Source organism: Anomaloglossus baeobatrachus, chromosome 9 (assembly GCF_048569485.1).
Source record: "Anomaloglossus baeobatrachus isolate aAnoBae1 chromosome 9, aAnoBae1.hap1, whole genome shotgun sequence".
Classification (NCBI taxonomy): Eukaryota; Metazoa; Chordata; class Amphibia; order Anura; family Aromobatidae; genus Anomaloglossus; species Anomaloglossus baeobatrachus.
In genome coordinates, this window is record NC_134361.1 from 94,682,895 (window position 1) to 94,698,275 (window position 15,381).

The 15,381-nt window shown below is 47.5% G+C and overlaps 1 protein-coding gene across 1 annotated transcript in view; it reads right to left on the bottom strand.

Moving 5' to 3' along the window:
• Nucleotides 1-14,177, bottom strand: part of ATP1B4 (ATPase Na+/K+ transporting family member beta 4) — a 122,007-nt gene extending 107,830 nt beyond the window's left edge. The window contains exons 1-2 of the mRNA XM_075323903.1: nt 13,994-14,177; nt 7,848-7,905 (exon numbers count right to left, since the gene is read on the bottom strand). Of these exons, the coding sequence (XP_075180018.1) occupies nt 7,848-7,904 (57 nt within the window). The 5' untranslated portion in view covers nt 7,905; nt 13,994-14,177. The remainder of the gene's footprint in view (nt 1-7,847; nt 7,906-13,993) is intronic.
• Nucleotides 14,178-15,381: the final 1,204 nt, after the last annotated feature.

The window sequence follows — 15,381 nt, forward strand, 5'->3', positions numbered from 1 at the left end:
ACAGTCCCCTAATATACAATATGAGCCCCACATGCAGTATGAGCCCCCACATAGTCCCCATACATACTGTATGAGCATCCACAAAACCTTCTTTATACAGCATGAGCCATTATGTGGCGCCCTGGACAAGCCAGGGGCCACAGAGCACAACATCAACACACCCCACACTCCCAGCACGCACACCGAAGTCAGACACAAAACCCTTGTTGCCTTCCTCCAGGGGTTGATGATCACACCAGGGGGTGGGCCAGGCGGTTGGTCCTGCCCACCGAGGAGTTCACAGTCCTGGAGGCGGGAAAACAGACAGTCTAGTTTTGACAGTGAAAGTGGAAGGAGGAAAGTGTGGTAGTGGAGCAACTGACTGACAGCGTCCGGGTGTGTGGCCCGGGCGGAACAGCAAGGTTGACAGACGGTGGTGACCGTCTGCAGGAGTGGCCTATCCGAGTTACCGTAAGGACCGTGGACGGGCGGTGGCCCGGCGGTACCGGACCGGTACACAGAGAGAAGCCAGCACCATCTGGCAGGGGCTTTTCGGACCCCGGCAAGGCTAGGAGTCGCCGTGAATTTGCCGAATCCGTTAGTGAAGGGGACCTCCTGGGTTTCCAAACAGTCAAGTCCCGACAGAAGGCAACAGTCCAACCAACAGAGGGAGACACCGCCACCGCCAAGGCAACCGTTTCTCAGGGCCAGAGCCTGCGGGCAAAGAGGGGCTCCTCCAGCCCATATCCAAGCTGGGGAGCGGGTTACCGGTGGGAACCCATCGGAACCATCAACCGTACTTAGGTGCAGGGAAAAGCAGTCACCATCAACCTGCCGGGAGAAACAACACCGCAGCCATCTGTGGGACCCATCCATCCAGCCAAGTGTTTTGCTGAGAACTGTGTCTTCATCATTGGGCTGAGTGAGTACCACCGTGCCGTGCGGCACAGCGCTGCCCCTGCGACCCTGCACCTCGCCAGGCCCCGTAACCCGCCTGCCATCCATCCCTACCCCATTACCGGGCCCCGGGACAACCAACTCCCTACCCACGGAGGGGAGAACTAACAACAAAGCTACTCCCTGTCACCGCTCCCGGGATCCCCGTCCAGAGCAGCGGTGGTGTCGCCATTATCACCACAGCCGTGGGTGGCGTCACGGACAATAAATCCCCACAATCAATCCCAAATCTCCTTTTCACTCACGGGCGAGGAGCGCCGCTCGAGTCCCCGGGATCCGGCCCACCGCTCGAGCCACCACCGAGCAGCAGCAGCCGCAGCAGCGGCGGCGGCCGGACCCGAGCAGTGGGAGAGCGCAGCGTCCCCTCCTCCGCCCGCGACAACTTGGCGTCACGAACAGGATCCTACCGTTCTACCGACTGGTGGAAGTGCGCCTTGTGTGACTGCCGGAGGTGTCCGGCTGAAAATTTGCCGAAGCCGCCATCTTGGGCGCGAAGAGTTCCCGCTCGAGCGTCTCCTCGAGTAATAGAGGCGCGAAGGCCAAAACCCCGCCCCAATAGAGGAGGAGCCGGAAAGAAACTAAGGGGGACGAAATGGCGGCTGGTCGCATGTGAGCACGGCTATAAAAGCAGGGACGCCAGGACCCTGCAGCAATCTTGTTCCTGCGAGAGGCCGCCAGCAAGATGTACATGCCGTCCCGAAGCACCGTAGCCCCCGCGCCTGGAACAGCGGCGTGGGTGAAGATCCGGACCGCGCAGCTCTATCAGAGGCTGCATGTCAAGATGCAGCTCCTCTTGGAGGAGTGGGAGACCGACATGACGGAGGTCATAGTGACCGTGCGGAGACGCGAGGAGGGAGTTGTGGAAGAGAGGGTGAGTGACCCACGCCCCGGTACCCCTAGTGGGTCAGTCATCGTGGCTGCGGGACCCGGTCTGAACCCCCTCGCCCTGCTGCCTTTCTCACCACCCGTCCCGGCTGCCGTGACCCCGCCACTAGGCCCGCTACCACCGCAACCGGTAGCGATACCCAGCATGTCCGCCCAGGCGGACCGACCTGTAGCCGGAGCCCGTAGCCGACCGGAGGTGCTACCGTGGAAAGCCCCGAAGCCTGAACCGGAGGCACCCCCCGAGAGATTCCCCGAGCCGGAGCCGATAGACCGCTCCGTGAAAAAGGCCCAGCAGAAGAAAGCCCCTGTGCCCATCCCCCATACCTCGGCTGAGGTTGCGCCGGGTTGTCACTGCAAGGCGGCGTCCAAGGCCAAGTCACCGTGGGACCTTCTTCCCAGATCACCAGCAGTGGGCAGTGTCCAACAGGTCTCGCGGGGCCCGACCCGTGCGCTGGAGCTCGCAGCAGCGCCATACTGGGATAGGGAGCCGGTACCGTTGGGCCCAGAAATCGAGGAAAGGGAAAGGAAGAAGGCGGAATTGGTGGCCCGTGCAATCCGGGAGAAAGAGAACCTACGTCAGGCAACCTTCCGTGTCCGGGGCCCGCTGTATGAGGGGCAGGTGAGGCGGTTTGATGTCCGCCGGGGCTATGGTTTCATCTATGAACCGGGCCTGGAGGCCGAAGTCTTTATAGCCCGGCGGGATGTTAATGCCCACCTGCCAGAAGAGCACCCAGGCCGTAACCTGATGCCAGGAGACCTGGTGCAATACACCCGGCACTGCGGGGAGAGGGGGTGGTTTGCGTTGGACGCCAAGCTGAGGGGCAGCAATGAGGCCCGACTGTGTACCGCGCCCCCTCCCCCAGCCGATACAGAGGACTCAGAGTAAGGGCAGCGGAATGCCGTTGTCAACGTCCCCGTTGGGACCACCACTGTTTAAAGTTTTGAAAGTTTTGCAAAAATGATAAGGATAATCTACCGATGAAGTCACCTGATTGCCATCTGATTTACTGCTGATTGAAACCGGTTGTTGCCGGCACCGTTGTCCCCGTGGGGACTGTTCAAAAAGTTGCATAAAGAACTCTTTATGAACAGGCCCGGGAACTTGCAGGGCAACCACAAACTTAGTGGCATGTAAATAAAAATGTTTGTTGTGGCTTCCACCGTCACCGCCTCCGGAGAGGCAGATTGGAGGAAGGGGTCGGAGTGTAGCAGGCTGGGGCCCAGCCACCACCGGAACCGGTGGCAATCCTCTGGGGGTTTCAGGGGTTCCCCATGGATGTGGGTTCCCTGAAAAGGACAGAACCCGCTCGGGCAACTTGTGCAGGACTGGAGTCAAGGGGTGCTGCCTGTTTGCTTAGGGGCAGCATCAGGGCCAGGTTGCTTGGGTGGGAGAGAGCGGAAGCCGTAACCGTAACGTTTAAGTAAGAGTACCTCCCGATGTGGGAAGAAGTTATTATAATTGTATTGTTTGTTACCGTTTTTCTATTTTTCAGTTGGTGAAAATAAAACCGGTGATGGACGGGCAGCCCGCGGATGGTCTGCATTTAACTAAGGGGGAATGTGGTGCCCTGGACAAGCCAGGGGCCACAGAGCACAACATCAACACACCCCACACTCCCAGCAGGCACACCGAAGTCAGACATAAAACTCTTGTTGCCTTCCTCCAGGGGCTGATGATCACACCAGGGGGTGGGCCAGGCGATTGGTCCCGCCCACCGAGGAGTTCACAGTCCTGGAGGCGGGAAAACAGACAGTCTAGTTTTGACAGTGAAAGTGGAAGGAGGAAAGTGTGGTAGTGGAGCAACTGACTGACAGCGTCCGGGTGTGTGGCCCGGGCGGAACAGCAAGGTTGGCAGACGGTGGTGACCGTCTGCAGGAGTGGCCTATCCGAGTTACCGTAAGGACCGTGGACGGGCGGTGGCCCGGCGGTACCGGACCGGTACACAAAGAGAAGCCAGCACCATCTGGCAGGGGCTTTTCGGACCCCGGCAAGGCTAGGAGTCGCCGTGAATTTGCCGAATCCGTTAGTGAAGGGGACCTCCTGGGTTTCCAAACAGTCAAGTCCCGACAGAAGGCAACAGTCCAACCAACAGAGGGAGACACCGCCACCGCCAAGGCAACCGTTTCTCAGGGCCAGAGCCTGCGGGCAAAGAGGGGCTCCTCCAGCCCATATCCAAGCTGGGGAGCGGGTTACCGGTGGGAACCCATCGGAACCATCAACCGTACTTAGGTGCAGGGAAAGGCAGTCACCATCAACCTGCCGGGAGAAACAACACCGCAGCCGTCTGTGGGACCCGTCCATCCAGCCGAGTGTTTTGCTGAGAACTGTGTCTTCATCATTGGGCTGAGTGAGTACCACCGTGCCGTGCGGCACAGCGCTGCCCCTGCGACCCTGCACCTCGCCAGGCCCCGTAACCCGCCTGCCATCCATCCCTACCCCATCACCGGGCCCCGGGACAACCAACCCCCTACCCACGGAGGGGAGAACTAACAACAAAGCTGCTCCCTGTCACCGCTCCCGGGATCCCCGTCCAGAGCAGCGGTGGTGTCACCATTATCACCACAGCCGTGGGTGGCGTCACGGACAATAAATCCCCACAATCAATCCCAAATCTCCTTTTCACTCACGGGCGAGGAGCGCCGCTCGAGTCCCCGGGATCCGGCCCACCGCTCGAGCCACCACCGAGCAGCAGCAGCCGCAGCAGCAGCGGCGGCCGGACCCGAGCAGTGGGAAAGCGCAGCGTCCCTCCTCCGCCCGCGACACTTACATAACCTCTCTAGATACAGTGTAAAGGGTACTTTACACGCTGCGACATCGCTAGCATTTGCTAGCGATGTCGAGCGCGATAGCACCCGCCCCGTCGTATGTGCGACATTTGGTGATTGCTGCCGTAGCGAGCATTATCGCTACGGAAGTGTCACACGCACATACCTCTGCAGCGAAATCGCTGTGACCGCCGAACAATCCCTCCTTCAAGGGGGAGGTGCATTCGGCGTCACAGCGACGTCACTGCGGCGTCACTAAGCGGCCGTCCAATAGAAGCGGAGGGGCGGAGATGAGCGGGACGTAACATCCCGCCCACCTCCTTCCTGCCGCATTGCCGGTGGACGCAGGTAAGGTGATGTTTATCGTTCCTGCGGTGTCACACATAGCGATGCTGCCGCAGGAACGACAAACAACATCGTACCTGCAGCAGCAACGATATTAAGGAAAGGAGCGACGCGTCAACGATCACCGATTTTGGACGATTTTTGATCGTTGATCGTCGCTCCTTGGTGTCACACACTGCGATGTCGCTACCAGCTCCAGATGTGCGTCACTAGTGACGTGACCCCGACGATATATCGGTAGCGACGTCGCAGCATGTAAAGCACCCTTAAGTCTCACACAGTACCCCTATATACAATATGAGCCCCCATATAGCCCCTTATATACAGTATGAGCCCTCACATAGTCCCCTATATACAGTATGAGAACTCACATAGCACCTCATCAGTACATTATGAGTCCCCACAAAGCCTCTATATACAGTATGAGCCCCCATATAGCCTCTATATATAGTATGAGCCCCCTTATAGCCTCTATATACAGTATAAGCCCCACATACCCTCTCTATATACAGTATGAGCTCTCACATAACCCCCATATACAGGCACCTGTCCGATACAATCACTATATATAGTATATATGCAGATACGATGCAGCGACGTCGGCGTATTTGCTGCCATGCTGATTGGTAGAAGCAGCCAGCAACTCCGTCCTCCACCAATGTATTCACTGCTACCTGCATTCTGAGGATGCAGACAGTGGTGATATCGGAATATGGGCAGCGATGGACTGGTGCAGCCCGTGAGCCACTGTTTTCAGCCCATACAGCTGTCTTGATACAACCACGGGCCACACTTTGCCCAGGACTGGTCTAAGGGGTAATATCTCTCCTAGTGGAGAGTGACATGCCTGAAATGCCAGTGTAAATAGAACATGCAGTGTTCCTCTTGGAAATTGGATATGTAAATTACCTTTTCAGAGAAGAAGAGGACTTGAGTTCTAGTGTCACCTACTGGAAATAGCAATATTGCCTGTTTAACAAGCCTTGCCACATGACTTAGGATAAAAGCCAAAGCAGAAACTCTATGTGCTGACACGTATTTTGAGGTGTTGCCCCTCCTCAGTGCAAAGCGATACATTTGGCTGCATGAGAGGTCTCTAACTGTGATCTAAGGAGTAATGTCTTTCCTTATGGAAAGTAAAATGCCAATAATATTGTTAATGTTAACTTAAAGGGAACCCATCACCAGGTTTTTCCCTTATGAGCTATGACCTCGACTAGTCATAATTTTAGAATACTGTATATAAGAGCCCTGGCAACTCTGTATAACAGAAAAGTCACTTTTATTATACTCACCTAGAGGGCAGTCCGATGGGTGTCACGGATCTCGGTCCGGTGCCTCCTCCATCTTGTGTGATCACCGTTCTCCTTCTACCGAGGCCCATGTGGATGACGCGTCCTATGTCATCCACAGAGGCTGGCATTGAGGTCATGCGCAGGTGCACTTTGATCTGCCCTTTTGAGGGCAGATCAAAGTATTGTAGTGCGCATGTGCGAACAGTCTTTCACCTTTCCTTGCGCCTGCGCATTACAGTACTTTGATCTGACCTCAGAAGGGCAGATGAAAGTGCACCTGTGTAAAAACTGCAATGCAGGCCAGTGTGTATGATGTAGGGCATGTCATCCATATTCAGCTGGGTAGAAGGACGGCGATCGCAGCAGAGAGGAGGCGCCGGACCGGAGAGGACGCACCGGACTGAGAGCAGCGAAACTCATTGGACCGGACCGCCCCATAGGTGAGTTATTATAAAGGTGTTTTTTATGTTATACAGAGAGGCCTTGGCTCTTATATACAGCATTCTAGAATACTGTAAATAAGAGGTCACTGGTGGTGGCTGCAGCCCATAAGGGAAAAACCTGGTGACTGGTTCCCTTTAATTTTTCTTCCATTGTAGATATGCAGGGTTGGAACTACTTCAATACAGGTACCCCCTTTTGTATAGAGTTGCTACTATAAAGTGGTAGAAATTTCAGAAATAAGGATTCCCAAGATGAGGGAACTTATCATGGGAGTGTTTGATTTTGCGTATTTTTATTAAGCAAAAAACAAAGTCCCAGCAAATGGGATGGGATTTATAGAAATCTGATGTCCACTTATTTTCCACTTAGAAAACTAACACACGGTGCGGATTTCCAATCTGTAACCTGTCACTTTCTTTTGTGGGTGTGCAAACTTTATGTCTGGATTTTGCCCATAGAATTTCAATAGATGCAGAAAATCTGCGGGTAAAAAGCGAATGTGTGTTTTTAGTGCTTTCCCGCAGCAGAAATATACTAAAAGTGCATGTAATCAATACATGATTGTATTAACAAAGTTTCGGCAAAACCAAACACCAGCAAGTATAAAAAACAAAGCAGGTTTATGTAAAACATGAGATAGCAAAAATAGCCATGAAAGCGGCTTCCAAAATGTAATAAAAACACGTTAAAAAAACACTAATAAACCCAATGAAAAATATGCAACTAACTTAATTCAGCGAACACTAGAAGTCCCAGAAATTTCGAGCTCCCCCTGAAGTCTTGAAAGAGGGTCAAATGACCCTTATGACTATTATCAAATACAATAAACTGAATAGAACTAACTAGAAACTAAATGGCTAAACTCAATGGAAAACAACAACCTCCTGTGGTGCGACAGTAATGGCCTTAATTACAGAACAAAAGACGGTGATTATAGGAAGTTAGCTAAAATCCTTCAGGTCATTCGACCCATCTCTGGGTTCCAAAGGTAGAAATGTTAAATTACCCCTCTCTGGGACTTCTCGTGCTAATAGGTGCCGAAAACCTGCAACATCAAAAAGTGATCAAATATGTGTGAATGGAGCCCAAGCTGCTCACCACCATTAACAATCTGAGCCTAGCCATTAAAACAGTGACGGCCACAGTGGTAGTATTCACGCAGTTTTCAGCACTTACCATTGTACGGGCATAGTTCCCCGGTTGGTCTGTGGGGGGCACAGAATTAATTTCCATACTGCAAAATAATAGAGAAAAGTGACAGATTGTGAAGTCATTGGGAATCCTTCACATTGCTATAATGTACAGCTGGGTCAGGACGTAGGCTTATATTACTATAGAAAGAAATCTTAAGGGTCTGTAAACAGTTTCTAGATTGACAGGTATTTGTGAGACTCCATGATTACAGTTTATTGCTTGTCTTACCATGTAATTGCTCCCATCTATCACTTACTTGTTCTGTGCTCACGCTTAGAAGTGTTTTCATTTTCGTTCAATAGAACAAAGGCCTCGAAAGATATTGGATGAATGGCGGCCGAAGTCAAAGACTTTGGTGAGACCAGCACACCATCTAATGTATATGGGGGTGTCCCCAGCACACCATCTAATGTATATGGGGGTGTCCCCAGCACACCATCTAATGTATATGGGGGTGTCCTCAGCACACCATCTAATGTATATGGGGATGTCCCCAGCACACTATCTAATGTATAAGGGGGTGTCCCAAGCACACCATCTAATGTATATGGGGGTGTCCCCAGCACACCATCTAATGTATATGTGGGTGTCCCCAGAACACCATCTAATGTATATGGGGGTGTCCCCAGCACACCATCTAATGTATAAGGGGGTGTCCCCAGCACATCATCTAATGTATATGGGGGCGTCCCCAGCACAGCATCTAATGTATAAGGGGGTGTCCCCAGCACACCATCTAATGTATATGGGGGTGTCCCCCGAACACCATCTAATGTATAATGGGGTGTCCCCAGCATACCATCTAATGTATATGGGGGTGTCCCCAGCACACAATCTAATGTATATGGGGGTGTCCCCAGCACACCATCTAATGAATATGGGGGGTGTCCCCACCCTCCCTTGAGATGTTGGGGAAAAGAAGTGTCAGGCATGCTGATTAATACGCCAACCTTTTTGTTCTCACTGGAGAAATCTGGCAATGGTCTTTTCCACTTTGAGAAAATATGTGTGCACATCTTAGCCAAGTGTACCTGTATGTGAGGTTTAAGGGAGGAGGAGGATCGGCAGGCCATCTTAAGGGAATGGTCAGCTTAAAGGGTGACTCCCATTTTAAACATGTTATCACCACTCAAGAGGTTTTCTGAGAGTACAACCAATGGGATCCCGACTTCCAAAAGATTAGGGCTCTGGAGGGCCCTTTTGACATGGAGCAGCGGTGCCTGTGATCTACTACTTCATTCATTGCTTATAGTCCTGCCAAAGAGCTGAGTACAGCACTCCAGCGGGGCATTTCAGATACTTGGTGGGGATCCCAATTTGGACCCGGGTTATCAGCAAGTAACTATCTATACTGTGGATTTATTTGGGGCAATGTTTTCTTTCCATATCACCATCGATATTATAAATACAAATTAGAAATCTTGAAATCCACTGGGGCTTTTTAGACTAACTTCCTGTTGTTTCAGGAATTCCACATGTACATTAGCCACAACGAACAGACTGTGAACCATATCTGTTGTACTGAAGCATCTAATGAGCGTGTGCCATTGTAAAGGGGGAGAGCAGGATCAGTTCTGCTATCACCTATTGTGATTAGTGGATCCTGTGTTATCATCTGTGTATAGAGGTGTTTCCTGCCATTGAAATCCAAATATAGTAAAAAAGGAAAGAGCGCTGAACAAAAAAAGAGGACTGCTTACTTTACTGAATCCAGTGAGTAAGCAGAATAAAAACAGGTAGGATTAGTATATGTAGCACTAACCTATAGCCTTGAGAAAGTGCCCAAGATTGTAAAACAGTCATAGGCAAGTGCTTTGCTTCCTCCCTGTTTTTAGCCTGTTTATTCTCTGGATTCAATAAACAGAGAAGTCTTTTTTTTTGAGTACCGCAACCTTTATTTCCTATATCTGGATTTCTATGGACTGTTTTGTTATAGAGAACCACCATAACGCATTTACGCCTGTTGCTTATTACTCCTTGCGACTTATATATGGTGGCTGACACCTGAGAGTATTGACAACCATTTCTCTTTATTTAGCATTAAATTTCATTGTGATTCTGCCTCTGATGATAAAGAGCCTGCTGATAACTCCTCCTGAAAGAACAGGAAGTATGAGTCTAAATTAAGAAAGAACCTAGTGGCATTTTCGTCATTCGTCAACTGAAAAAAATAAAAAAAATATAACTATTGCCATTTTTGTTATAACAATAAACTTAACATAAAAACCTAATTTTCAGATGATAGCTTCCTTTTAAGATTGCATTCTGATTTTTTTTTAAAGGCTGTCCCACATTAAAAATGTATCTATAGTTAAGTCACATGGATAGAGCATAACATCTTCTTTACGGAATATTGAGTAAAAACATGCTATAACAGAGTAACATCATAATAATGAGGTATAGAGCCTACGCATTTCGAGCAGTTATTCTCCTCTTAATTATGCCATGATTAACCCCTAGAAACGCATGGCCGCTATACCTCATTTTATGATGTTACTCTGTTACAACATGTTTTTACTATATATTCTGTAAAGAAGATTTTATGCCCTATCCATGTAGCTGGACTAAAGAAGATACATTTTTGGGTTTTCATTGGAATGCTAAACAGGAGTATGGTCCGTGCCTTGGATTAAAGGGAATCTGTCACCACATTTGAGCTATCAAACCTATTAATATGGTCATACAGGTTATAGAATGCTGAAATAGACAGTGTACAGCTTGTATAAAAGTGTAAATTTAATGTGCCCTCTAAGTAACTCAACCCATAGTCATTAATGTCCAAACTGCTGGCAACAAAAGTGAAAATTCCCAAAATGTGCCCAAAGTGTCAATATTTTGTGTGACCACCATAATTTTCAAGCACTGCCTTAACTCTCTAGGACATGGAGTTCACTAGAGCTTCACAGGAGCCACTAGATCTTCTTCCATCCTCCATGACGACATCACGGAGCTGGTGGATGTTAGAGACCGTACGCTCCTCCACCTTCCTTTTGAGGATGACCCACAGATGCTCTATAGAGTTTAGATCTGGAGAAGCTTGGCCAGTCCAGCACCTTTACCCTCAGCTGCTTCTTCAGCAAGGCAGTGGTTTTGTTTGCAGTAGTTATGTTGGAATACTGTTCTGTCGCCAAGTTTCCAAGGGGAGGGGATCATGCTCTTCTGCAGTATGTCACAGTACATGTTGGCATTCCAGGTTCCCTCAATGAACTGTAGCTCCCCACAGCCGGCAGCACTCATGCAGCTCCAAACCATGACATTCCCACTGCCATGCTTGACTATGGGCAAAAGATTGATTGCTCTCAGTGAGAGAAACAAAATTATAATTTTGTAATTGTGATACCTTTTAATGGCTAACTAAAATAAAATAAAATGGTGTTACTAAGCAAGCTTTCGAGACATCTCAGGTCCCTTCTTCAGGCATGGTATGACAAAATGTAACACCATTTTATTTTAGTTAGCCACTAAAAGGTATCACAACTACAAAATTCTAATTTTGTTTCTCTCACTGAGAGCAATCAATTATTTTTCAACTGGCTACCATGGTACCAAAACTTTTTCTCTTGTGACTATAAGCAAGACACACTTGTCCTTGTACTCCTCGCCTGGTTGCCAGCACACACGCTTTACACCATTTGAACCAAATAAATTTATCTTGACCTCATCAGACCACAAGACATGGTTTGTGCTGGAATACGTACATGCATAAAAGTTGCCACTGGAATCCTCTTCCACCTCTCCATGAAGACATCACTGAGCTGATGAATGTTAAAGACCTTTTGCTCCTTCATCTTCTGTTTGAGGTTTCCCCACAGATGCTCAATAGGGTTTAGGTCTGTAGAGATGCTAGGCCAGTCCAGCACCTTTACCTTCAGTTTCTTTAGCAAGGCAGTGGTTGTCTTGGAGGTGTGTTTGGGGTTGTTAAGTTGGAATACTGCCATATGGCCCAGTTTCTAAGAAGTGTGATTACGTTCTGATTCAGTACAGTATGTCACAGTACATGTTGGCATTCATGCATCCTTCAATGAACTGTAGTTCCCTACAGCCAGCAGCACTTATGCAGCCCCAAACCATGACACTCCTACCACCATCCTTGACTGTAGAGAGGACACAATTGTCAATGTACTCCTCAACTGGTTCCTGGTTGCCCCCACACACACTTGACACCACTTGAGCCAAATAAGTATCTTGGTCTCATTAGACCACAGGACATGGTTCCAGTAATCCATGTCCTTAGTCTGCTTGTCTTCAGCAAACTGTTTGTGGGCGTTCTTGTGCATCAGCTTTCCAAGAGGTTTCCTCGTGGGAGGAAAGCCATGCAAACCAATTTGATGCAGTGTGTGTCTTTATGATCAGTGCAGTGACCAGCTGGCCTCCCATCCCTTTAACCTCTGCAGTAATGCTGGCAGCACTCATACGTCTATTTTGATAAACAGACTCTGCATTTGTCGTTGAGCATGCGCACTCAACTTCTTTGGTCAAACATTGTGGATCCTGTCTTGTCAAACCGCTGTGTAGCCTTGGCCACCTTTGTACCGCTTAATTTCAGGGTGTTGGCAATCTTTTTATAGCCTAGGCCATCTTTATGTAAAGCAATAATTCTTTTCTTCAATTCCTCAGAGAATTGTTTGCCATGACATGTCATGTGAGCACTATGAGGAAGTGTGTGATCAACAACCAAATGTAACACACCTGCTCCCCATTCACATCTGAGACCTTGTAACACTAATGAGGCACATGACACCAGGGAGGAAAAATGGTTAATTGGGCACAATTTGGCCATTTTCTCTTAAGGGTGTACTCACTTTTATTGCCAGCTGTTTACACATTAATGGCTGTGTGTTGAGTTATTTAAAGGGAACACCAAGTTTACACTGTTATACAAGCTGTACACTGATTACTTTATATTGCATCAATGTGTCAGATCTTCAGTATTGTCAAATAAAAAAATATAAAATATTTACAAAAATGTGAGGATTGTACTCAGTTTTGTGATATTCTGTACCTGCATGCCTCATATCAGATGCCTTGTTGTGGATAAATCATCTTTGAATACTTTATGTAAATGAGCTCTTCCAGGCTATGGGGAGGACATTACCAGGAAGATCATGGTGACTCCTCACTTCATTATCATATCACCAGTACTTGTGTAGTGCAAGGTTTCTACATGCCGGAGAAGACTGGAAGCGGAAGCTGTGCAGAAGGAATGTGAAGCCTATGCCCATGGGAAGGCGGAACAGTGAAGAGGAACAACGGGAGATGGAATGCGCAGGCGCTAGATTTCCGGACCAGCGCCCAACGTCACAGGGACAGAGCGACGCTGCTGGGAGGAGATGCATATGATAATGAAGTGAGAAGGCAGAGTTATCTTCTGGGCAACATCCTCCCCATAAAAGATGATTTATGCTCAACAAGATTTCTGATATGAGGCATACAGGTATTACTTTTTTCAGCATTCTATAACCTGTATGCCCATATTAATAGGTTAGAAAGGTCAAATGTAGTGATAGATTCCCTGAAAGCCTATCTGAGCTGCTATACTTTTTGCTTTTTGGGTTGTCCTACTGTCACATAATGGGATACAGTCTTAATATTCTTTAACGGTACAGATATGTATGAAGGCCACCTAAAGGTAGTGTATATTATTAAAGTGCAGAGGCAATACTGCGGTAGATTGATGAGTATTAATATTGCACAACATGGTTAGTTAGGTCTAATATTGCAATATGAACATTTGTAATTTATGGTTTTCCATAGGCTTGAAGGTAAGTATACAGAACATTGGACTTGAATTGCAACATGGTATGAAGTATATATATATATATATATATATATATATATATATATATATCTGCAGCTTATAATCCAGCAGTATAATATCTGTAATAAGTTGCAACAAAAGGTTAATTCCGTCTTTTAAATTTGGTCAAAACCAATGGAAATGTTAATAAGTAAAACTTCCCATGAGCAGATCTCATGCAGTTACAGATTGCGTATAGATGACATTCAGGCTACAGAGGCAAGCAAGTAATGAAGCCTTTTTAAGACAATTTTGCTTACATATGGCTACAATTATCTGATCAATACATAGGTAATAATTACTGATTGGAATATTCGGTGTATTATTTTACCTTATAGTGTCGTTTTTGCAAAAATCTTCAATAAGTGGATTTGATGATTTTCAATATTTATCAGTGCTATCTCATATCTTTAGGTAACATCGATCCTTAAGTGAACTTTCTCTGCACGGACGGAGATGTCCCAGCTCTCCTGCAGAAAGAACGACTGAGAGATGTTTTCTCACCTAGAAGCCCAGGACCTAGAGAACAGGCAATGTGTGCCTGTCAGTCAAAACTATCCCATGCTGGCAGCGCTCTCAAAAATTGCCACTATTTTTATCCTCGCATTCAGTCATGGCAAGAAAAAAAAAACTAAAACGGTTTACAGTGTCAGTTCCCAGTGAGACATAACTTGTGTGAACTGGATGGGGGCAGGCACAGCTACTGTTGGATAAAGGGTTATATTGGGATAGAAATTCGGACATACGTCACATCAGCGCTTATACACGGACCAAGGAATTGTGCTCTACAATGTAGTTACTTCTACCTGAAAACAAAATATTTGTCTCCAATCTCCATGAAAACGCCACGTAATTTAAGATCAGGTCCTTGTTATTTACTATCAGGATATCAGGATTTACTATCAGGATATCTAAAATAAATAAATATATATATATATATATACCTATATATATATATATATATATATATATACACAGTACAGACCAAAAGTTTGACACATCTCCTCATTCAAAGAGTTTTCTTTATTTTCATGACTCTAAAAATTGTAGATTCACATTGAGGGCATCAAAACTATGAATTAACACATGTGAAATGAAATACTTAAAAAAGTGTGAAACAAGTGAAAATATGTCTTATATTCTAGGTTCTTCAAAGTAGCTTTTGCTTTGATTACTGCTTTGCACACTTTTAGCATTCTCCTAATGAGCTTCAAGAGGTAGTCACCGGAAATGGTCTTCCAACAGTCTTGAAGGAGTTCCAAGAGATGCTTAGCACCTGTTGGCCCTTTTGCCTTCACTCTGTGGTCCAGCTCACCCCAAACCATCTCGATTGGGTTCAGGTCTGGTGACTGTGGAGACCAGGTCATCTGGCATAGCACCCCATCACTCTACTTCTTAGTCAAATAGCCCTTACACAGCCTGGAGGTGTGTTTGGGGTCAATGTCCTGTTGAAAAATAAATTATGGTCCAACTAAATGCAAACCGGATGGAATAGCATGCCGCTGCAAGATGCTGTGGTAGCCATGCTAATTCAGTATGCCTTCAATTTTGAATAAATCCCCAACTCAACAGTGTCAGCAGCAAAGCACCCCCACACCATCACACCTCCTCTTCCATGCTTCACGGTGGGAACCAGCCATGTAGAGTCCATCCGTTCACCTTTTCTACAAAGACGCGGGGGTTGGATCCAAAGATCTCAAATTTGGACTCATGAGACCA